Here is a 23,948-nt window from a genome sequence, read left to right as displayed (position 1 = left end):
TGAGGACAACTTCACAATGACCGACGCACACTCTTTCTCCTCCTTCTCCCCACTCTCAGAGATGGACGTCTCCAAACTTCTCCTGTCCAATCATCCTACTACTTGTCCACTTGATCCGATCCCCACTCACCTCCTTCAAGCGATCTCTTCTTCAGTCATACCTTCGCTTACTCACGTTATCAACTCCTCTCTTCACTCTGGAACATTTCCCTCAGCATTCAAGCAGGCTCGGGTAAGCCCACTGCTCAAGAAACCATCTCTAAATCCAGCGCTTCTTGAAAACTACAGATCGGTATCCCTTCTTCCATTCATTGCAAAGACACTTGAGTGAGCTGTGTTCAACCAGTTTTCTATGTTCCTTGTACAGAACAACCTCCTGGACAGCAACCAATCTGGCTTCAAAAGTGGCCACTCAACTGAGACTGCTCTGCTCTCGGTTACTGAAGCCCTGCGACTAGCAAGAGCAGCTTCAAAATCCTCGGTACTCATCTTACTGGACCTTTCTGCTGCTTTTGACACTGTTAATCACCAGATTCTCCTGTCCACCCTCAGAAAGATGGGCATCTCTGGAACAGCACTCCTGTGGGTTAAGTCCTACCTCTCTGACAGATCCTTCAGTGTGTCTTGGAGGGGTGATGTTTCAAAGTCACACCACCTTGCTACTGGGGTTCCTCAAGGCTCAGTACTTGGACCACTTCTCTTCTCAATCTACATGACGTCATTAGGATCTGTCATTCAGAAGCATGGCTTTTCTTATCACTGCTACGCTGATGACACCCAACTCTACCTCTCATTCCAACCAGATGACCCAACGGTAGCTGCTCGCATTTCAGCCTGTCTGAGTGACATCTCTAGCTGGATGAATGACCATCACCTTCAGCTTAACCTTACGAAGACAGAACTCCTGGTGATTCCAGCTTACCCATTGCTTCATCACAACTTCTCTATACAGCTGGGCTCATCAACCATTACTCCTTCGAGGACAGCTAGAAACCTAGGAGTTGTGATGGATCATCAGTTAAGCTTCACAGACCACATTTCTACAACTACCCGGTCCTGCAGGTTTGCCTTATACAACATTAGGAAGATTAGACCCTTCCTGTCAGAGCAAGCAACCCAACTTCTTGTCCAAGCTCTTGTTCTCTCCAGACTGGACTATTGTAATGCACTCCTGGCGGGCCTTCCTGCATGTACTGTCAAGCCTCTGCAATTGATCCAGAATGCAGCAGCGAGGGTTGTCTTCAATGAGCCAAAAAAAGCTCATGTTACTCCTCTCCTCATCAGGTTACACTGGCTACCAGTAGCTGCTCGCATCAAATTCAAGGTACTGATGCTAGCCTACAAGACGACCACTGGCACGGCACCAACTTACCTAAACTCATTGGTTAAATCTTATGTGCCCTCCAGAAGTTTGCGCTCTGCAAGTGATCGACGCCTTGTGGTACCATCCCAAAGAAATTCAAAATCACTCTCACAGACCTTTTCCTGGACTGTGCCCAGCTGGTGGAATGACCTCCCAATCTCAATTCGTACAGCTGAGTCTTTACTCATTTCCAAGAAACAGCTAAAGACTCATCTTTTTCGCCTGCACTTAACCAACTAACACTAGCACTTTTCCTTTTCCTGTCTTTTAATAAAAAAATAAAAAAAAAAAATAAAAAAAAAAAACTACCTATGCGTTCTATACTAGACTAACTGAGACTTGTCATGGCACTTATATACTGTTGTTGTTCTCTTGTTGACCTGACTGCTTCTATTGTTCTCATTTGTAAGTCGCTTTGGATAAAAGCGTCTGCTAAATGATTAAATGTAAACGTAAATGTATACTATTCTGTGTTATTGTTAAGCCCCATGGAAGCCAAATAAACTTTAAAAAGCACAATAAAGTTATTGTGCACTATATTTTAAGTGTTCTGAATCCATTTCACAGTTTAATGTGAGTTAAAGGTAAATATTTAAGACGAGTTCACGTCACTCTTCTCTCTGCTTCTCACTTCTCTCTGCTGCGGCTGTCATTCATACTCCAATCAGTATTCAAACTGTGCATCACGTTCGGTTATGACAGTCAAGAAGATTAAACTCTCCAAGATGATTAAATGTTCCTTATGTTATACTTGATCTGTAAATACAGAAAAATGTTTTTAAAATAAAAATAAATTTATATAAAAACAATTGTGATTATTAAAAATATGTGAAATAGTGAATGCTGCATATACACACATAAATAAACAAAGCACATAAGTCACACATAAAACATACTAAACGGGGACAAAGCATGCAGACATGTCATCCCAGATGTACAGGTGCTTCTCCATAAATTTGAATGTCATGGAAAAGTTCATTTATTTCAGTAACTCAACTCAAATTGTGAAACTTGTGTATTAAATAAATTCAATGCACACAGACTGAAATAGTTTAAGTCTAAGGTTCTTTTAATTGTGATGATTTTGGCTCACACTGAACAAAAACCCACCAATTCATTATTTCAACAAATTAGAACACTTCATAAGATTCTCTAAGGCAGGGATAGGCAACTTCGGTCCTGGAGGGCCACTGTCCTGCAGAGTTTAGCTCCAACCCTAATTAAACACACCTGAACAAGGCAATCAGTGTTTTCGGGATTACTAGATAGATACAGGCAGGTGAGTTTTTATGAGGGCTGAAGCTAAATTCTGCATGATAGTGGCCCTCCAGGACCAGAGTTGCCTATCCCTGCTCTAAGGGATTCAGCTCTGGTGGGTTTGCTGGTCATTTAACACTATGGTAATTTAACCAACTTTTGGCGATTTTGGCAGTGTGGGCAGGTGCCAAATCCTGCTGGAAAATTAAATCAGCATCTTCAAAAAGCTGGATAGCAGAAGGAAGCATGAAGTGCTCCAAAATTTATTGGTAAACGGGTGCAGTGACTTTGTAAAAAAAAAAAAAAAAAAAACATGGATCAAACCTAGCAGATGACATTGCACCCCAAATCATCACAGACTGTGGAACCTTAAGACTGGACTTCATGCAACTTGGGCTATGAGCTTCTCCACCCTTCCTCCAAAGTCTAGGACCTTGGTTTCCAAATGAAATACAAAACTTGCTCTCCTCTGAAAAGAGGATTTTAGACCAGTTGGCAACAGTCTAGTTCTTCTTCTCCGAAGCCCAGGTAAGACACCTCAGGAGTGGCTTAACAAGAGGAATACGACAACTTTATCCAAATTCCTTTACACGTCTTTGTGTGGTGGCTCTTGATGCCCTGACCCCAGCCTCAGTCCATTCCATGTGTAGTTCAATCAAATTCTTGAATTACTTGACAATCCTCATAAGGCTGCGGTTCTTTCAGTAGTTGTGCATCTTTTTCTTCCACACTTTTTCTTCCACTCAACTTTCTGTTAACATGCTTGGATACAGCACTCTGTGAAAAGCCAGCTTCTTTGGGGCTTACACTACTTGTTAAGCATGTCAATGATTGTCTCAATGAGAGACCATTTTGAAGGCTCAGGAAACCTTTGCAGGTGTTTTGAGTTGATTAGCTGATTGGCATGCCACTATATTCTAATTTGTTGAGATAGTTAATTGGTGGGTTTTTGTTAAATAAGACACAAAATCATCACAACTGAAAGAATCAAAGACTTAAACTACTTCAGTCTGTGTACATTGAATTTATTTAATACACAAGTTTCACAATTTGAGTTGAATTAATAAAAAAAATACTTTTCTACGACATTTCAATTTATTGAGAAGCACCTGTATATGTCTTTCTATCAAAAAGACCGTGTGTATGATTATTACTTTCTTGTATATTGTCTTTTGCGATGTACACTACTGTTTTACATTCAATTTATTCATTTAGCAGTAGGGGTGTAACGGTATGCAAAAATCACGGTTCGGTACGTACCTCGGTTTTAAAGTCACGGTTCGGTTAATTTTCGGTACAGTAAGGGAAAGAAATGCAAACATTAAACTGCAGGTTATTTAATACTATAAACTTTTTTTAACAATTTGTTTACAATTTTTTTAAATACTTTTTAAAACAATATTTATAAAATAAAAATAGAATAAGAAATAAAATACTGCTGCAAAGTTCTCCACTAAATAAAATACTCTCAGTCTCAAACCAATATCATATAATAAAATATAATGAAAAATATAAATAAATAACTATGATTACAGTGCAGCATTACCAATCCCAGCTTGTAGGCCTGCTCATATTTAAAAAAATATATAACTTTTCCAAAGTGTAAAGTGCAGCATCAACTGTTTCAGTTTTTAGACCTGCTCAGATTTCGTTATTGCGTTGGCCCGATCGGAATTAAGAGCAAAGGTCTGTTTAAATGCCGACGGGAGCTGCGTTTGAATTACAATCATTTTTTCCCTAGTTGTAGTGATGTTCACACTCGCGTGATGCCTTTTGAAAACATTAGGCCGGTGACACACTGGCATATTGCACCTGTCAAACATAGTCTTTTTTGCCGTCAATACTGTTGACGGTGTCCTTTATCAGTAGGCTTTATATTTATGCTCAACATGAAGTATAGATATTGTTGTCATGAAGACAAGATCCTGGTCTGTCGGCGGTCTCCCTCTAAGTCACCTACAGTAGCAGCAGCGCGCCAGCGCCGCGTCAGGCACGATTCTGGTGTGTAAAGAAACAGAAAACGCGAATCAGCCGTCACGCAACTGACACGCAGCAGAAACGCCACGCTCACGCCATGCAGCCAGTGTGTCGCCGGCCTACACTGGATGCGTGGCGCAAGCGTCTCAGCTGCGTGGTGTGTCCATTTTGAATTTGGCTACCATGTTAACAGGTTAGAGCTTGCAGACTGCCTGCGTGAGACGCGCGGAAAACACGTGCATGCTAGAAATAGAACCGGCGCCTATTTTTCACGCGACACGCAAGCGTGTTGGAAGCGTTTCCAGGCAAAATATAATAGGAAAATATGTTTATATGTCATTTTGTACACAAATATATATATTAATTCATGACATTTTGATGTTTGAAAGTCTATAGGTTGACATAAATTCAGATATAAATGTAATTTAAAAAATAAATAAATAATTATCGATTTTCAAATATTGCACCTGTCAAACATAGTCTATTTTGCCATCAATACTGTTGACGGTGTCCTTTATCAGTAGGCGTAGGTGTGTAAAAAAAAGTTGATATTGTTGTCGTGAAGACAAGATCCTGGTCTGTCGGCGGCCTCCCTTTATGTCACCTACAGCAGCAGCAGGGCGCCAGCGCCGCGTTAGGCACGATTTTGGTGTGTAAAGACACAGAAAACGTGAAGCAGCCGGCACGCAACTGACACGCAGCAGAAACGCCATGCAGCCAGTGTGTCACTGGCCTTAGAAACAGCTGCAGGGCGGGATTTCCGCTGAGCGCGGAGACTTCCGCCACTGAATATGTTCTTTTGGAAACACGAAAATGTACCTATGTTCCGCATACAAAACATTGCATTCGGTCATTCGGTACACACGTGCACCATACCATTACACCCCTATTTAGCAGATGCTTTTTTCCAAAGCGAATTACAAATAAGGATAATAGAAGCAATCAAAACCAATAAAAGGGCAATGTAATGTAAGTGTTGTGACAAGTCTTTTTCAGCCTAACGCGGTACATGTAGCTAGAGTTTATATATATATATATATATATATATATATATATATATATATATATATATACAGTACAGACCAAAAGTTTGGACACACCTTCTCATTCAATGAGTTTTCTTTATTTTCATCACTATGAAAATTGTAGAGTCACACTGAAGGCATCAAGGGCTATTTGACCAAGAAGGAGAGTGATGGGGTGCTGCACCAGATGACCTGGCCACCACAGTCACCGGACCTGAACCCAATTGAGATGATTTAGGGGTGAGCTGGACCGCAGACAGAAGGCAAAAGGGCCAACAAGTGCTAAGCATCCCTGGGAACTCCTTCAAGACTGTTGGAAGACCATTTCAGGTGACTACCTCTTGAAGCTCATCAGGAGAATGCCAAGAGTGTGCAAAGCAGTAATCAAAGCAAAAGGTGGCTACTTTGAAGAACCTAGAATATGACATATTTTCAGTTGTTTCACACTTTTGTTATGTATATAATTCCACATGTGTTAATTCATAGTTTTGATGCCTTCAGTGTGAATCTACAATCTTCATAGTCATGAAAATAAAGAAAACTCGTTGAATGAGAAGGTGTGTCCAAACCTTTGGTCTGTACTCTCTCTCTCTCTCTCTCTCTCTCTATATATATATATATATATATATATATATATATATATAGAGAGAGAGAGAGAGAGAGAGAGAGAGAGATAGTTAGTTAGAGGGCCAAATGAAGATATGTATATTTAGCCATTTCTTGAAGACGGTTAAGGACCTGTGTTGGGTAGGTCATTCCACCATGAGGGAACACTTAATGTAAAAGTCTGTGAAAATGATTTTGTAACTCTTTGGGATGGCCCTATTGCACTGTTCACTTGCAAAATGCAAGCTTCTAAAGGGCACATAATTCTAAAGTAGTGAATTTATGTAGAAAGGTGCAGAGACAGTGATGGTTTTGTCACATATATGCCTTGAATTTTATGTGAGCAGCTATTGATACCCTGTGCAAATTGATGAACAGAGGTGTGACATGCATTCTTTCGGCCCATTATAAACTAATCTTGAAGCCACAACCTGGATTAGTTGTAGAGGTCTGATAGAACTGGTTGAAAGACCTGCTAAAAGAGCATTGCAATAGTCCAGTCTGGATAAAACAAAATCTTGAAAAAGGAGTTGTCTAGATTGTTCCGAAAGAAAGGGCCGGATCTTCCTAATTTTGTATAAAGCAAATCTGCAGAACTGGGCAGCTTTAGAAATGTGGTCTGAGAAATTCAGCTGATCATTTTAGGATATCAGACCCAAACCAGACAAATTAAAGATTTGATCGGGAGCATGGTTGAAACATGAGTAGCCAAAATCAACAGAAAAGCTCAATTCCTAGTACCACAAGTCAGAAACAAGTCCACTAACTAGCAACTTGAACAGCTTTCAACATTAGAACAAAAGAACAATTCCAATTCGGAGAGGAGATTGTGAAATTTGGGCTAAGTAATCAAGATTGATGGTCAAAGAGATGTACAGCATTACCATCACATGTAAATCCTTGATAGTAATAATGATCGCAAGCTCTTTGGACTGAAACGTTGCTTGAAACGTTTCTGACAATCAATTATTTGTCAAATGTATCATATTCTTGTTACAATCATTTCCAAAATTATACCCTACAAGAGCGGGAAAATTCGGACAACGTGATTAATAAGATAACATGATTTATGAACTGGCAGGACAAACTTCGCAACACCTCGAACAAAGACAATATCTAATTGATCAAGACAACATTTGAGGTGTGGCCAAAAGGCCAGTTTAAATATTCAGGACAACATCAAATTTCACTTTTAGCTTTTGATTTTTGGCTTTAGCTTTTAGTCATACCTGGTCTTAGCTTTTGCTTTAAGTCATCACTTTTAGTGTTCTTTGAGCGCTGTTTCAGTATGCATTAGCCTGCATAGTCTTGTCAAACTTTACTTCTGTTCTTTTACTTTAGTTTATTTTCTTTTCTGTTGAGTGTTTTTCGTGTTCTGAGTTAAGTTTTGTAACACCGTCCCTCCGAGTCTGACCTTGAGTGCCTGCCTAAAACTGCAACAAGCCCACAACTCCACATCTTCAGACAACGCCCAACCACATGCTTCCCAAGATGTCACTTCTACGACCACTGAACTTCCAGCCAATCTGCAACCTCTGGAAACCCCCTTTTCAACTACAACAAAGGGAACCCCCTTTACACGGGCAATGCAAGTAACTTAAGAAGTAAGACTCAAACCAGTTCCTGAGATGCCTTTTGCCTATATGGTTGATAGGAGGATCTGGTGGTTAACCATGTCAAAATCAGAGGACAGATCCAGCAAGATAAGTATTCAAGATTTGGAAGCCACTCTTGCCAGTCTTAGGGCTTCAACAACGAGGGCAAGACAGTCCATTTCTGAAGCCAAACTGGTTGCAGTCCAGGAGGTTTTTCTGAGAGAGAAAGTCAGAGACTGGGTTAAACACAAATCGTCCAAGTGTTTTTGAAATGAAAGGAAGAAGGGTACCGGTCTGTAGTTCTCTAAAAGGGCTGGGTTAAGAGTGAGTTTAAGCAAAGTCTCAGCTGTATAAATGCTGAGGGAAGAAACACCAGTAGGAAGGGATGTGTTAATGATGTGAGGAAGTGCTGGGAAAACTTCAGGAGAAATGGCTTTAAGGACATGAGATGGAATAGGATCAAGTGGACAAGTAGTAGTGTGATTGGAAAGGATAAGTTTGGAAACTTTTGCCACAGATTTGAACAAGCCTATGATTGATGGTAAGATGTGCGAACAGTTTGTGGTGTGGTGCACTGATGTTTGTAATTTTAGTAATGTGTCAAAGGTTTATGCATGCTTATGATAGAACCACTAGCTAATATATCCTCACCCAAACCATACTTGGTATCTATGAATTTGTGTTTTCATGATCTAAATGAGAGTGTATTTTATATGTTGATACCTACGCAACATATTAGTGTTCTAAGAATCTTTAATGGTTCTTTCGTCAGCACCCAATCCAGTTATGTTTACAAAATACCATGTTCGAAGAAAGAGAGTCAAAAACTTTTAAGTTTATGTACGTTTAAGTAAATTATGTCACCATTGACTCATTGACCCCCTGGAGGTGTGACATCCATGTGACTTAAAAAGCCTCACATCAATGACTCTCTTCTTCTGTGCTGTTATCTTCCTGACTCTTAGACATCCAGTCTGACAGTGACTCACGGAGCATCCCCTGTGCCGGCTGGACATCAAAGTTGCAGCGATCCTCGTTGAAACTTTAAACCCAAGAGAAAACTTCCACCAAAATCCAGAGTAACATCTTTGAAGTTTGTCACTCTTCAAGACCCAAAGAAACTCTTCAAGACCCAAAAACCCTAACCTTCGAACCATCAAGACTTTAACTTGAGACTGCATCCAGATGCTCATTCATTGACCAAGGCAATGCAAGTATCATACCTTTAACTAAACGGAAACAGAATGTCTGAATTTACAATAAGCTTTAGACCCTGTTGCAAAACTGCCTTGATGGTTTCACTTAGGTGGTTAACTGACTCATTTTCCATAGCTGGATTCTCTAGTTTCTCTACTGATTTCATTCATCCAATTTAACTCTCATTTGTATGTATGTGTGTGTATGTTTGTTAGACTAGATATGTTAATAATACTTTTGTGCAAAAATTACATGAGTTTATGATTCTGTCACTGCTGGTGGATAACGTCCCTTTAACGATATTGTCTTGTTTCATGGACTAGTACTCTTAAGTTATTTTCTGTGGCTACAAAAATATAATTTCTTAAAGTTGATATGAAATTACACTTAAAGTTATCTGGATGAACAGATATGTTGATGGTTATATTAATTATGCTACAGTTACCACTGGCAGCTGATATAATTGTAATTAATTGCAATTATTTATATGCATTTCATATTTCACTTCAAAAAACACAAAGTCAACATGACAGTAAAGTATAAAATATTAGTATTTATATGTTTCTTACACATGCCTATCGTTTCTTTTAAGATGACATTTAGTCTAGGCAGAATTTCTGAAAATGTGCTTATTTAAAGTGCTGGAGGCATTTTGTGATTATTTATATTATACATCATTTCTAGGGGTATTAAGGGGTGCTGAATCCAAATCTGCTGTATATGAAGCTCAAAAGCGTCCCAAAATGCCTCAAAATTAAGAAATTCAAAATGGCTGCCACCACCAGCCTGAAATCTATTTTTCAGTGTACTTTTTGACTAAACAAGGTACAAACATGAAATAAATATGCTTTTGTAAGTTTTCCTACATGGGCAATTCAATGCCGTATTCAGATTTGAGATGTCATGTGAAGAAACGGCTTAGATATTGCAAAAATAGTTGTTTTTAACTATGAACTATTATTAACTAATAATTAAGTTATTATTATTAATATTATCAGGCTAGTTTTACTTAGTTTGTATTTTGTTTTGAGGTAAAATGTGTCAAATGTGAACTTCCGGTTATGAAGTGGTACTGAGAAGATGCGAGATAATGACCCTCCTAAAAATTTGTATATAAATCCTTCAAGCTTGCTTAAAACTTTGATACTTCGATTGATATTTAACACATAAAAGCTTAACAACCGAGATGGCACCGAAAAAGAAGAACAAAACTATATAACGAGGCTCACGAGATGTCGCAGGATTCTGATAACGCAGACGAATTAAAAGAGACAGAGGAAGATGATGACGGAGAACCTACGAAAGTAACTGAGTCAAACCCTAGTAATGCAGATGTGTTACAAGCCATTAAAGAAATGGACAAACAAGACACAAACAAAATTGACGGCATCATGTCAGTAATCAAAGAGGTGAATGAACGCGTGAAGGAGGCCTAGGAACGCATTTCTGGAGCGGAGGATGAAATCGTTCAACTCAGTGCTCGCGCAAATTCTCTTGAATCACAAATTAAGAAATTAACTGACTAGATGGACGACATGGAAAACAGAAACAGATGGAACAACTTGAGGCTGGTGGGTTTGCCGGAGCGGGAAGAGGGAGGCAATGCGTGTGCGTTTTTGGAGGCCTGGATTCCAAAAATATTGGAAATGGACTCGAGTACATCCTTAGTTATAGAACGCGCACATAGTCGGCCCACAACGAAACATGGATCCTGGGAACACAAGACGGGTTACCAGTACACCACCAAGAACACTTATAATGAAGTTTCTAAACTTCAAGCAAAAAGAACAGGTGCTTAGAGTGGCCAGGTCCAAGGGGGTGATTTCATACAAGGAACACACTCTTCGCTTTCATCCAGATGTTTCGGCTGAAATTCACAGGAAACAAAGAGCGTATCATGGAGTGAGACAGAAGCTGCGAGAGAGAGGAATCGGTAAACATAGGATCATATATCCCGCCCGTCTACTTCTTACTCATCAGGAGAAATCAAGGGTGTTTGACACACCGGAGGCAGTCGAAAGCTTCATTGAAGAATTAGACACAGAATAAAGGAACGATCCTCTTTGGTATGAAGACTCGGTAGTGATTAATGGAGAATTTGTAAAATAATAATCAAAGGTATTCAGGTGTTATTGTTCTCTGGAAATGTGAAAAAGTGTGTTTATAGTTTGATATAATAGGTGAGAATAATGTTACAAATAGGGTTGTTTGTCACAAATATAGACAAGAATCTGATAGTTCCTCACGAGTGTATGGACGCTACTGGGGAAATCGGGGTTGATGTGGAATGTTCTTTAATATTAGGAGTGTTGTTAATTATTGTTTATATTTTTATTTTTTGCTTCTCAGTATTTAAGATTGTTGATTTTGTAAAAGGCAAAATACCTCTTAATAGGAAATGTAACAGATCATGGGGGAGACAGGGAATGTAAAATTTGTAACTTGGAATTGCAGAGGACTGGGCAATATTAAAAAAATAAAACAGGTAATGGATAGAATCAAACAATTACAAACACAAATACTATTTCTTCAGGAAACTCACATTATAAAAAGTGAAACAATTAGGATTCTTTGGAGATGGCAAGGGCAAGTGTTTGCTACTTGTCACACTTCTAATGCAAGAGGAGTAATGCATCCAGAATAAATAATACATTTTAATTCATAAATCAATCCCAATACAGGTTCAGAAAGTAATTAAGGATACACTAGGAAGATATATTGTTTTACAATGTTTATTTTTGTCAGAGAAGATAAATTTAATTAACATTTATGGTCCAAATGATGACAATCCTACATTTTTTAATGATTTGTTTTTGTTAATTGCTAATTTGCCTGGATAATATATTATAGCAGGGGATATTAATTGTGTACTAAATCCTACTAAAGATCGTTCAACAGGGTTTGATAAAACGCATACTAAAGCCAGGAAAGTGATACAGGAATTTATGAAAGACCTTAACTTATTAGATGTTTGGAGGGATCTTAATCCTACAGCAATATCATATTCCTGTTATTCTGGTATGCATCAAACATACTCACGTATTGATTACTACCTAATTTCCGCACAATTGGTTAAAAATATAACAGAATGTAGCTATCACAGTATAGTCATATCTGACCATGCAGCAGTATCTTTATCATACAAAATTCCAAAATTTATAAAAAATCCCCCTAAATGGCGTTTTCAGATTGGATGGCTTCATGATTCAGAGTTTGTAGAATATGTGAGCAAACAAATTGATTTTTATTTTGAAATTAATAAATCTGAAACATCTGCTTGTATTAGATGGGAAGCATTCCAAGCTTTTATTCGAGGACATATAATTGGGTTTTGCAGTTCAAAAGCTAGGAAATCTAGACAAGAAATGAAACAATTAGAAGATCAAATAAAAAAATATATAATAAGAATAAATATATATAAGAATAATATTTTTCAGAAAGTCATAGATACAGCAGAAGCAAAGGAGAAACTTCTCCTACTTAGGTCCCGATATAATGAATTGTCGGCAAGTAGAGCAGCGTCAAAAGTTTTAAGGTTGAAACAAAATTTTTATGAATATGGAGATAAAACAGGACGGTTACTTGCTTGGCAAATTTGACAACAACAAACAGAGCGTACAATCACAACAATTGAGAGCTCAAATGGAAATATAGTTGACCCAGGAAAGATCAATGAAGCATTTAGAACTTATTATGAAAAACTGTATAGTTCAGAGTGTTCACTAAATGTAGATATCCAGATGCAATTTTTAGATAGTCTAAATATACCTCAGATTTCAGTTAAAGAAAAGAACGAATTAGATGAAGATTTCACACTACAAGAAATTGCAGAAGCCATCGAAAAGCTGTGGGTCCAGATGGACTTCCTATAGAAATTTATAAGACGTTTAAAGAAAAGTTGCTAACTTCCTTTATGGAAATGATAGTAGAGGCGTATCAACAAGATCTTTAACCTACATCAATGAGAGGAGCTTTAATTACATTATTACCGAAACCAGGAAAAACAAACACAAAGTGTGAAAATATGCGGCCAATTAGTTTGTTAAATTCAGACACAAAAATATTAAGTAAAGTTCTAGCTAAGAGATTAGAAGGTACGTTATCAAATTTAATAGGAGAGGATCAAAATGGTTTTATACAGCATAGGCAGGGATTTCACAATGTTCGAAGAGTCCTAAATATTCTTTATGAACAGAGGGGTGAACAAGATACTGCTCTACTATCATTGGATGCCGAAAAGGCCTTCGATCGGGTTGAATGGTCTTATTTGTTTGATGTATTGGATAGATTTGGTTTTGGTGAAAGGTATTGTAGGTGGGTTAGATTACTTTATAATAGTTCTACAGCAGAAGTATTGACCAATAATATTGTTTCAAAGCCATTTAGTGTATCAAGAGGGTGTAGACAAGGTTCTCCCCTTTCTCCTCTACTTTTTGCCATTTCCATAGAGCCTTTTGCAATAACAGTAAAAAACCATGTGAAATTAACAGGTATTAAGATTGGAGAGATAGAACATAAAATTGTGTTATTCGCTGATGATGTCATTCTTTTCCTAAAGCAACTTGATACATCAATACCTGCTTTATTAGATCTTATCAGTACATTTGGAAGAATCTCTGGATACAAAATTAACAATTCTAAAAGTTCTATTTTATATCTAAATGAGGTTGACAGACAGCAACCTAATTGTGTTTGCAACCTTCAATATTGTTGATTGTTTTACCTACTTGGGTATAAAAATTTTACCAAAACTAGAGGATGTAGTGCAAGTTAATTATGATCCTCTTCTTGAAATTGTTAGTAGATCTATAGAAAGATGGATGCCCTTACACATATATTTAATTGGTCTAAAAATGAATATTTTGCCAAAATGTTTATATTTATTCCAGAACATTCCTCTGCCTCCTCCTAAGCATCTATTTCAATGACTTAAAAAAATGTTCACTAAATTCATTTGGAATAACAGATGTTCCAGACTCCGTCTAACACTTTTATATTTGCCATATGATAGAGGAGGTTTACAGTGTCCTAATTTTCATTGGTATTATTGGGCTGTGCAACTTAGAACAATTATGTTTTATTTTTTATCTCAGGACTGCCACTAAGGCTGGCCTGCCTTTAAATTTATGTTTATATTCATCAGAATTGAAAGATCTTAAAAAGAAAGTTTCCAATCCCATAGTTATAAATATGATTTCTGTATGGTTTGACGTGAAAAAATATCTAGGTGTCTTCTATCCTTTATCTTGTTTTAGTCCCATTTGGGGCAATGACAAATTTAAACCAGGCAGATTAGATGCAGGCTTCAAGATTTGGGCTGATAAGGGCATTCGAAAGATAGCAGATTTATATGTTAACAATACTCTTATGTCATTTGAGGAAATAGTTAATACATACAATATTCCTGCAAAGCACTTCTTTAAGTATTTACAAATAAGAAACTTTATCCTCAAATCACAAAATAATTCTCTTGATATGCCATCATTGTCTATCTTGGAAAAAGAAGTGACAAGAAACTGTTTTAGTAAAGGTTTAATTTCTTCATTATACAATATGCTGATGTCAGGATCAAAGGAGTCTTCAGATTATAAATTGGAAGCTTGGAGATCGGATCTTAAAGTGAATATTTCAATGGAGGACTGGATGGAAACATGCAAGGAAGCTCAATCACTTATAATGAACACACGTATGAAACTGCTACAATATAAGTGGTTGATGAGGATTTACATAACTCCAGTTGTATTACATAAATACAATGAAAATATCCCAGACACTTGCTTAAAATGCAGTGGCTTTAAAGGAACATTATATCACTGTATATGGGAGTGTGAAGAACTTCAGAAGTTTTGGAAAGGTGTAAAAAGAATGATAGAAAATATCCTTGATGTTAACATACCACTGTCACCTTTAATCTTTTTATTTCATTTATACCCTAAGGAGATCAAGTTAAAGAAAACAGAGCATATATTTATAAATATATGTATTCTTCAAGCGAAACGACTTATTTCTTTAAATTGGAAAAGTACATGTGCACGAAGTATAGGTCGTTGGCTGAGAGAGATGGTAATAAACATGTCAATGGAAAAGATAACCTATATATTAAAAAATAAATATAAGATTTTTGATGGAGTTTGGGGACCTTTCAAATTGTTTGTAAAATGTGGTGGAGTTGGAAATGTTTTGATAAAAGACTAAGAAAAGAGGTGGTATTGTATGGTGTTGTATATTAATGTAAAATACTGAGAAGCTTTTGGTTTTGGTTTTGTTTTTGTTTTGTTTTGTTTGTTGATTTATGTTTTATCTGGTACATTGAAATGTGTATGTACATGTGTATAGTTAAAAGGCAATAAAAATAATAAAAATAAATAAATAAATAAATAAATGTGTCAAATGTGCTGTAATGCACTACCCAACCTTTGCCCTCCCCAATATCATACCACCACCCCCCCCCCCCCCACCCCCCCACCCCCCCGAGCTTAGCCTTTCTTAGCCTCTCTTCACTCTCACACTCAGAACGGCTGATCGGAAACATAAGACAGCTAACAGGTAAATTCATGTCTAGTGTATATTTTCATGATGTGACATGTTTTCATAAACATCCCAAGGGGATCAATAACGTTTCTATTTATATATCTAAGTAGTTTAAATAATTGCAGTATATATTTTAGCATTTTTGATCACTAATAAAAGCCTATTAGCCCGATTAGCTAGATGACATCAAAGTCAGTAAACTTAACACACTTGCTTTTACACTGACTGATTGGAGGAAAGACTTTAAATTTATTTAATTTAACCCTTTCGCACGTACGATCACACCGGTGTGATCAGTCTAGGCTGGTCCCTGGAGTGTACCATCACACCGGTGTGGTTAGAATGGTTAGTGCATCACGTGATCAAGTGCTAAATTCAAATGTGCTTTCGTGCCTTGGCTGGCACTGAGCCAGAGACAGGCGCGCTCAGAGCTGTCATATATCAAAACGTTTCAGTGTTTTTAGCCACATAATGTTTATTTTAGGTTTCAGACATATAAATTCACATAAGTACTAAAAAAAACAATACATTTAGAGTATGTAAAATACACACTGATGTCTATGGAAGTGGCAATAATAATCCTTTCCATTATAATTAACATGTTTTATTCATATCAGATACAGAGTGTGTAAGTTACTTCAAAGTTTACTCTATTCTTCTCCCAGTTCACCTGCCACTTATTTTAATGTATTTTGGGAGAAGTGGATGAATTCACATGTTGTAAATCCAACAGATCTGATTCTCTGAACTGTGTCTGGGGCACAAACTAACATGGCGGCACCCATCGCGCATACAGCTCAACTAACGTGATTTTTAGAACAAATTGTGAATATTTTGAATAAAAAAGGAAAAATTACATAAAAGCAGATCATCATTCATGCTGAGGTGAGTCACATGACAAGCAATGATGCATCACCATGGAAACCATAAAGTGACACATTCTAAATAACGGTCGCCTTGAAAAACTCACGCTGGGGGGTGAGCCAGAATATTTTAAATTTAAATTTGAAATGGTTAAATATGCTCTAAGTGATGTTGGGAGGCTAGCTAGACCCTCCCTCCTCCTCATCCACACACTAACTCCCCAAATCCTTCTTGTCGGTTATTGGCTGGAACGGTTTATGTTTCGTGGTGCGGGTTAGCCCAGCTTGTTTTTGTTGCCGTTTGTGGAGCCTGTGGTGTCTGCAGAGACCACGTTTTTCTACAGTGTGTTCAGGGGACAGGTAGCTAGCAGATATATAAAAAAATAAAAAATTATTTGGCCTGATTAAAATGTGTGACATCACTTAGAGCACTTTTAATTTATTTAAATGTAAATCTCTTTGGGTATTGTTCTACTTGAACCATTCAATTCATTTTAGTAATCCTTCATGATTTTCTTTTAATTTATCTATTGAAAGGCCTCCCACGGCCCACCTGCAACACCTCGTTGGCCCACAGGTTGGGAACCAACTCTTTCTTGTAGGTCTGAATTAGTCAATTGGTGACAAAAACCATGGCTGAAGAAATAGACCATACCCCAGAAAGCTTAATGTTATCTGTGCCAGAGTTATGCATCATATGCCAGGAAGACAATAAGAAAAATCTCATGACAGTTAGTAAGGATGGCCTCCAGTCAGCTGACACTATAAGACAGCTCCGGATGAAATTACACCATGATAATTTCCGAGATGCAACCAATCGACTTACTGAGATACTTCAAGGAGACTTGCCTCAGCAATTCTTATGGCATAAGGACTGCCGAGCAAAATACATGAATAAACGTGAAATAGAAAGGAAATTAAAGGCAGAATTGAAAAACGATACCAAACTAAGTTCATCTGCATCCACCCCAACTCTGCAAAATGTTACTCTACGGAGCAAAATACCTCCAATAGATTGGAAGCAGTGTATCTTTTGCCAACAAGATCAGAAAGAAAAACTACATCTCATACAAGAAAGGAAATTCAGCAGCAGAATCCTACAAGCAGCAAAGTGTGATTAATTCTTAAGAGTGCGGCTAGCTTGTGTAAATGATCTTATAGCTGCAGAAGGAAGTTATCACATGACTTGCAAGACCAGGTTTGAACGTAGGACCAAACGCATGGAGTCACTTCTGAGCACAGACATGCCATTAGAGTGGATCTGCCAAGAACTTGAACAACCAGCAAATCAAGTGGATATTCTGGATCTTGTACATGTGTGGGACCAGTACTCTACACTAGCTAATGAGGCTCAATTAGATATACCATCTAGATTTCTAAGCCGCAGGAACTCCTTCAGGGAACAAATAGCTGATCGTTTTGAGGGCATATACGACTTTGTTGTACTGCATGATCAGCCTCTAAATGAACCTCGTACTGTCTTGGTTCCATCCAAATACCGGCAAATTCCAGTTTCAACAATGTTGAAAGACGACACTTCCAATATTCATAGAGTTATTCCTTCATTCAAACATAAGGATCAAGATATGTTCCTGAACATGGTCCATGTGGCATTGCAGATCCGAAGAGATATGATCTCACATCCAAAACAAGAAGGGATAGACATCAGTGAAAACAGAGCAATAGACAGAATACCAAACAGTCTGTACATGTTCCTCAACTTGTTACTAGGTGGTCAGCGCCTGCTGGACGATGACATTGAAGATTATGATAAGAACACAGCCAAACGACAGCTTAGAGTCCTCAGCATTGCAGAGGATCTTATGTACACAGCTAGTGGAGACAAGTTCCTCACTCCGAAGCACATTGGACTGGCCTGTACCCTTCATCAAGCTACACGTTCGAAGGAGTTGGTGAACATGTTTCACCAGGCAGGTCATGTTATGAGTTACCGTGAGGTAATAAAACTTAACACTGAACTGGCTAAGACGACCTTGGAGGATGGGGGATGATGGTGCCGTTGTTCCACAAAATCTGGTAAAGGGTCGCTTTGTTCATGTTGACATCAACGAATACACTCTGGATGGAAAAGGAACATTCAATGCCACTCAAGTGGCTGCCTGGCAACGTGGTCCACCTGAAGGTGATCTCCTTGAAGGAGTTGATCTTTACTCCAGGTCAGACACCCTCAACATCCCCAAGGCAATGACTGATATCATACCTGCACCAAAGAGAGGAATTACAGAGCCGCCAATCAGTGGTGTATTAGCAGCAGACTGTTTCACACAGTCATCTGAACAATGTCTCGCAGCACAGAAAGCACAAGCTACAGACATGGCCTTTTTCATGTCCAGGACATCTCAAAAACCAAAGCCTTCCTGGACATTGTATAATCAGAAGGCAAGCACAGTCAACCCAGAGAAAACTACAGTAGGGTACCTACCTATCATCCAGGCTCCTGCATCTGAACTCGATAGACTGAACACAGTCGTGAAGCGAGTGCTCCATGTCTCCAAATCAATGGAACAACAGCATGTCATTCTGACAGTGGATGAGGCACTTTATCCGAAGTTGCTAGAACTGAAGTGGTCAGTAGAAGAATACAAGGACGTGCTTATACCTTGCCTTGGAGGCCTTCACATTGCCATGAACTTCCTGGGTGTGATAGGACAACACATGGTTGATTCTGGCCTGAGGGAGCTATGGGTCAAGTGTGATCTTCTGGGAGCAAATGCTGCTCAGCATGTCATGGCAGGAAAGGGGTATGCACGTGCTATGAGGACCCACAAGCTTACCCTGCAGGCTCTTTGGCAACTACTACTCCCACAGCTTTACACATATCTGGATGAGGTTGATGTTACACTGAGAGTTGAACTCGCAGATCTCTGCCAGTCCATAGATGCTGATCACATCGCACAAATGGTCAACAAACTGACCAAAGACCGATTCCAGCAGCCCATGAAAGAGTTTTCTGCATCACTTGCAGTTGATGACCCGAATGCTGCATTCTGGTGGGACTATATGACTATGGTCAGCATCCTACTCTGTTTCACAAGAGCGCAACGTGGTGGATTGTGGGATCTCCACCTGTATGCTTTCAAACGTATGCTGCCCTTCTTCTTCAGGTACGATCATATCAACTACGCCAGATGGGGTACTGTGTACCTGGCTGAGATGTCTGCTCTCCCAAAGGAAATCCTCCCTGAGTTTCAGAAAGGCAACTTTGTGGTAAAACGCAGTGATCGACGCGTTTCAGCGGATCAAAGTACAAAGTACTTGTGTGATTTTCAAGCTGATTATTGAGACTTGATCTTAATCAGGATAGGATGTTAAATTCCCCATGTGTGAAAACCTATGAACATTTAATTAAAGGTTGTAACTTTTTGTAACTTTATTTGTTTGTACATTTGACCTCAAAACAAAATACAAAGTAAATGTAGCCTGGTAATATCAACAATAATAGTAATAATAATATTAATAATAATAACTTAATTATTAATTAGTTAATAATAGTTCATAGTTAAAAACAACTATTTTTGCAATATCTAAGCAGTTTCTTCACATGATATCTCAAATCTGAATATGGCATTGAATTGCCCATGTAGGAAAACTTACAAAAGCATATTTATTTCATGTTTGTACCTTGTGTAGTCAAATAGATAAACGGAAAAATAAATTTCAGCCTGGTGGTGGCGGCCATTTTTAATTTCTAAATTTTGAGGTATTTTGGGACACTTTTGAGCTTCATATACAGCAGATTTGGATTCAGCACACCTTAATACCCCTAGATATGTTGTACAATATAAATAATCACAAAATGCCTTCGGGGTTCTGATTTTGTGAAAATTGACCCTGTCTAATTGATTAGTATGGGTTATCGTCATCTTCATTTTGTGTAGTTTTTGAAGCATAATCTTTGGATGTGACGTACACTTGCATTATATGTAGTAAGAATTATTATTTTAATTTTCTAAAACTCTGTGTTTTTGTTCATCTGGAAAAAGAACATAATATACATATGGGATGGCATAAGGGTGTAAAGGATGTATTTGATCTGTTCTGCATTTAAATGTTGTTGTATGCACTAGATAAATGTATTTGACCTGCAGTGTTGCATTTTGTTTTGCATATTGGTCTGAAAAAAAAAAATAATAATAAAAAAACCTTTTTACAAAAAGAAAAATCCTTCTCTCTCTCTCTCTCTCTCTCTCTCTCTCTCTCTCTCTTTCTATCTATCTTTCTCTCTCTTTTTTTCAGCTGGCACAAACAAAAACTGCTACGAACAAACAACAGCAGTAACATCATTATATTTTTTGTGGATTCATCTGACCCCCTGGGAGGAAAAGAATAAAAAAATACTTCCTTTAGCACAGTTACCTTGTATACAAAAGCCTTACTTCTTTCAGTGTGACAGATTGTATATCTTAAGTGAAAGCTATTTTATGGGCCACTGTTCTAAACATGCTAATTGTGCCATACATATGTGGTCTGATATAGTTAGTACTTTTTTGAGGTCTAACTGCATCTTATGAGGTTTATAGACCTTCATCACATATACTTCCATTCTATATTCCTATAAACCTCAGTTTGTTTATCAGCCATTACTCCAGTCTTCAGTGTCTGGAAACATCAGATGACGTGTCAGTAATGTTTATATAGTGATTTGTTTGTACTAATGCTAACACGATTTATCTTTAAATGTTTAAATGTTTAAATGTTAAATGTTTATTACACACATTTATTAACCATTTCTTAACCTTATTGTAAAGTGTATCTATATTACATTCAGTATTTTGAACATGTGTGATAATGAAATAAAATAAAAAGCCAGGTATATAGACTTTAAGGCACAAAAGTGGTGTGATGTGCATTGAAGACACACTCACATGCTACACTACATAGGAACTTTACTTATTATGAGTGCTTACCCATATTCTTGTAAATGGTCACACAGTTTTCATCATTGTTGGCAAAATTTGGTTCATTTTGATCCCATGATGTATATACAACAGGCGAACCATCCACCCAGCTAAAACAAAAAAAGTCATATTATAAAACCAAAACAAATATATTTAAATAAAACAGTGTTTTGCAAATGCAGGTAAAGGTATGAATTGTATAATAACTGATATTATTACTGTTTATGTACACTGTCTTTCATACTCACCTAAAAGATTTGTCCAACTCCACCATCATCCCAATGTAGTATTGATTCTCTGACTTTCTAGATATCTATAAAACAGTATCAGTAGCCTGACTGAAATAATTATGCAATAATGTTGCAAAACGTCAATGACATAAATTGAGGATTTTCCTTCTGAGCTAGTCTTTGCCTTCAGCTGTGCGGTACTGTTAAAAAAATAAGTGGGCTTCCATTATTGTACATATTTTAACCAGTATTTGATTCCCTCCCCTGTTTCCTTCAGAATAGCTATAAGGCTACTCTCGAACCCCCTATTTCAACTGTGATTTCAAAGAATCAACCTCGAATAGTGAATATGTCCTAGTACTCTGTCCACACTAAACAGCTGCTGTTTTTCAATCAGTCCCCAAGAGAATGAATTGGGCAGGTGACTGGGGATGGGTGTGGGGATGATTTACACACCAAATATAATAATAACAATAATTTTCTTAAAATATCTAGATATTTTCTAAATATATATATATATATATATATATATATATATATATATATATATATATATATATATATATATATATATATATATATATATATATATATATATATATGATGTGTTCCACAGTAGAAATGAAGTCATAAAGATTTTGGAATTACATTAGGGTGATTTAAGAATTCAGAGTTTTCCTGCTTGTGTGAACTATACCTTTAAATGAATTTCATATGACTGGCATCAGCACTGGCTCAGTGCATGCTTCTCTATGAAGTGGCAGCTTAATCAACTTTACTTCAATGTTTGAGCCTCATAAGCACAAACCTTGTTTTTTTCCTGTATGAATCAGTATTTATGAGTGAATTAATGAAATCAATGGTCTACTGCATTCAAGTCAAACTCACTTGCCACCACTTATTGCCATAACAATGTAAACTCGCTGAAGTTGCTTAAAAATTTCAACGTCATTAATATTCAGGCTTACAGCTTGTCTAAAATGTGCAGACAAGTTGGAATTATAGAAAAGTGAAATATCCCAGAGCAGATACTAGTCTAATGTCAGCACTCTTGAAAGGCCTCTTTCTAATTACATTTGAGGACCAGAACTGTTGTATAAACAAAAATCCAAATCAGAAAAATAAACAACAGCATGCTTATCTTTTTTAATTAGAGGAAAAAAATGTACCTGCTTCCATAAAAACTTTCTCTCTGTTTGACCAGTAATGACAACAAGATCTGCGTGATTCTTCTTGCAGAATAAGCGAGCATTTTCCATAGGTAGGAGGTCGTCATTGATGAAATACTGACTACCGTTGTACTGGATCCAGCCATCAGATGTCTTGTTATATTCCACTGTAAGATAAAAAGAACATAATTTATAATTGTCTTCATCTAAAATTGCCTTATTTGTACTAGTGAGATAATTAAAGGCTGCAGAATGTTCTCAAATATATTCTGGGTTGTGACTGGTTAATAGTAATTTTATTGTATTTGTTGCTTTTTTTCTGTTTAAAATATCTAGTAAAGTATCTAGACACGTTAACCTTTACTGGCTACGGCAAGTGGAGTAGTGTTTGAGTTAGAACTGGTTACATAATTAAATCAATACGGTTGTTTCTGAAATGAGTGGGGGTGTTCTAATAAAGTGCAACTGATTAATCGTGATTAATCATGAACTTATCTTGAAATCAAGTATACAATAATACATTTATGCACATCAAAGCACACATAAAAAATAAGCAAGCAAACAAAACAGATACTTACAGTAAGCATACTGTAAAACAGCAAAATGCTTGTTTACATTTTAGACAAGTCAAGTTGTCTAAAATTTATCACAGACATTAAGTTGTCACAGATTTACCGAAAATTACCATAGTTTGGCAGAATTAAATAATTTTTTATAAGATTAATACTTAATCCCAACATTTTACTATATAAGATTTAAGTTACATCACAAATGTAGTTCTCTAAAATAATAATTTATAATCATGTTTCTGTCACTAAATGTCCCACAAGGATAGTAATAGTATAGTGTTAAGGAGAATTAACCAATCAGAGACCACTTTATTAGTGACTTTGGGAAAGGACAATAAATGACAAAAGGATAGCATATTCTTTTGTTTCAAACAATTTGCCTATGAGACTCTGCATCTATCATCACCATCTTGAAACTTTAAGATTTCAATCTTTCGCTGGAAAGTTTATTTGATCATAGTGATATTCGACTCAACCACTTGCATTTTCAGTTTTATGCACTTATTTATTTTTCCATTCATGATATCAGTGTAGTCGTTTGTGGTAGTGCAGGTTGATATGGCCCAAAAAAAATCATATCTCAGAATTCTTTTGCTAAAATGCAATATACAGTATATATCTATCTCAAAATTTTTCTATTTGAATTA

General features: G+C 37.1%; 1 protein-coding gene across 1 annotated transcript in view; it reads right to left on the bottom strand.

The window, feature by feature from the left end:
- mrc1a (mannose receptor, C type 1a) overlaps positions 1–23,948 on the bottom strand; it is a 245,865-nt gene that overhangs the window by 84,486 nt on the left and 137,431 nt on the right. Inside the window, exons 17-19 of the mRNA XM_059515824.1 lie at positions 22,733–22,899; positions 21,582–21,646; positions 21,343–21,443 (exon numbers count right to left, since the gene is read on the bottom strand). Of these exons, the coding sequence (XP_059371807.1) occupies positions 21,343–21,443; positions 21,582–21,646; positions 22,733–22,899 (333 nt within the window). The remainder of the gene's footprint in view (positions 1–21,342; positions 21,444–21,581; positions 21,647–22,732; positions 22,900–23,948) is intronic.

Source organism: Carassius carassius, chromosome 2, assembly GCF_963082965.1.
Source record: "Carassius carassius chromosome 2, fCarCar2.1, whole genome shotgun sequence".
Taxonomy (NCBI): Eukaryota; Metazoa; Chordata; class Actinopteri; order Cypriniformes; family Cyprinidae; genus Carassius; species Carassius carassius.
This window is presented reverse-complemented; position numbering and strand designations above follow the sequence as displayed.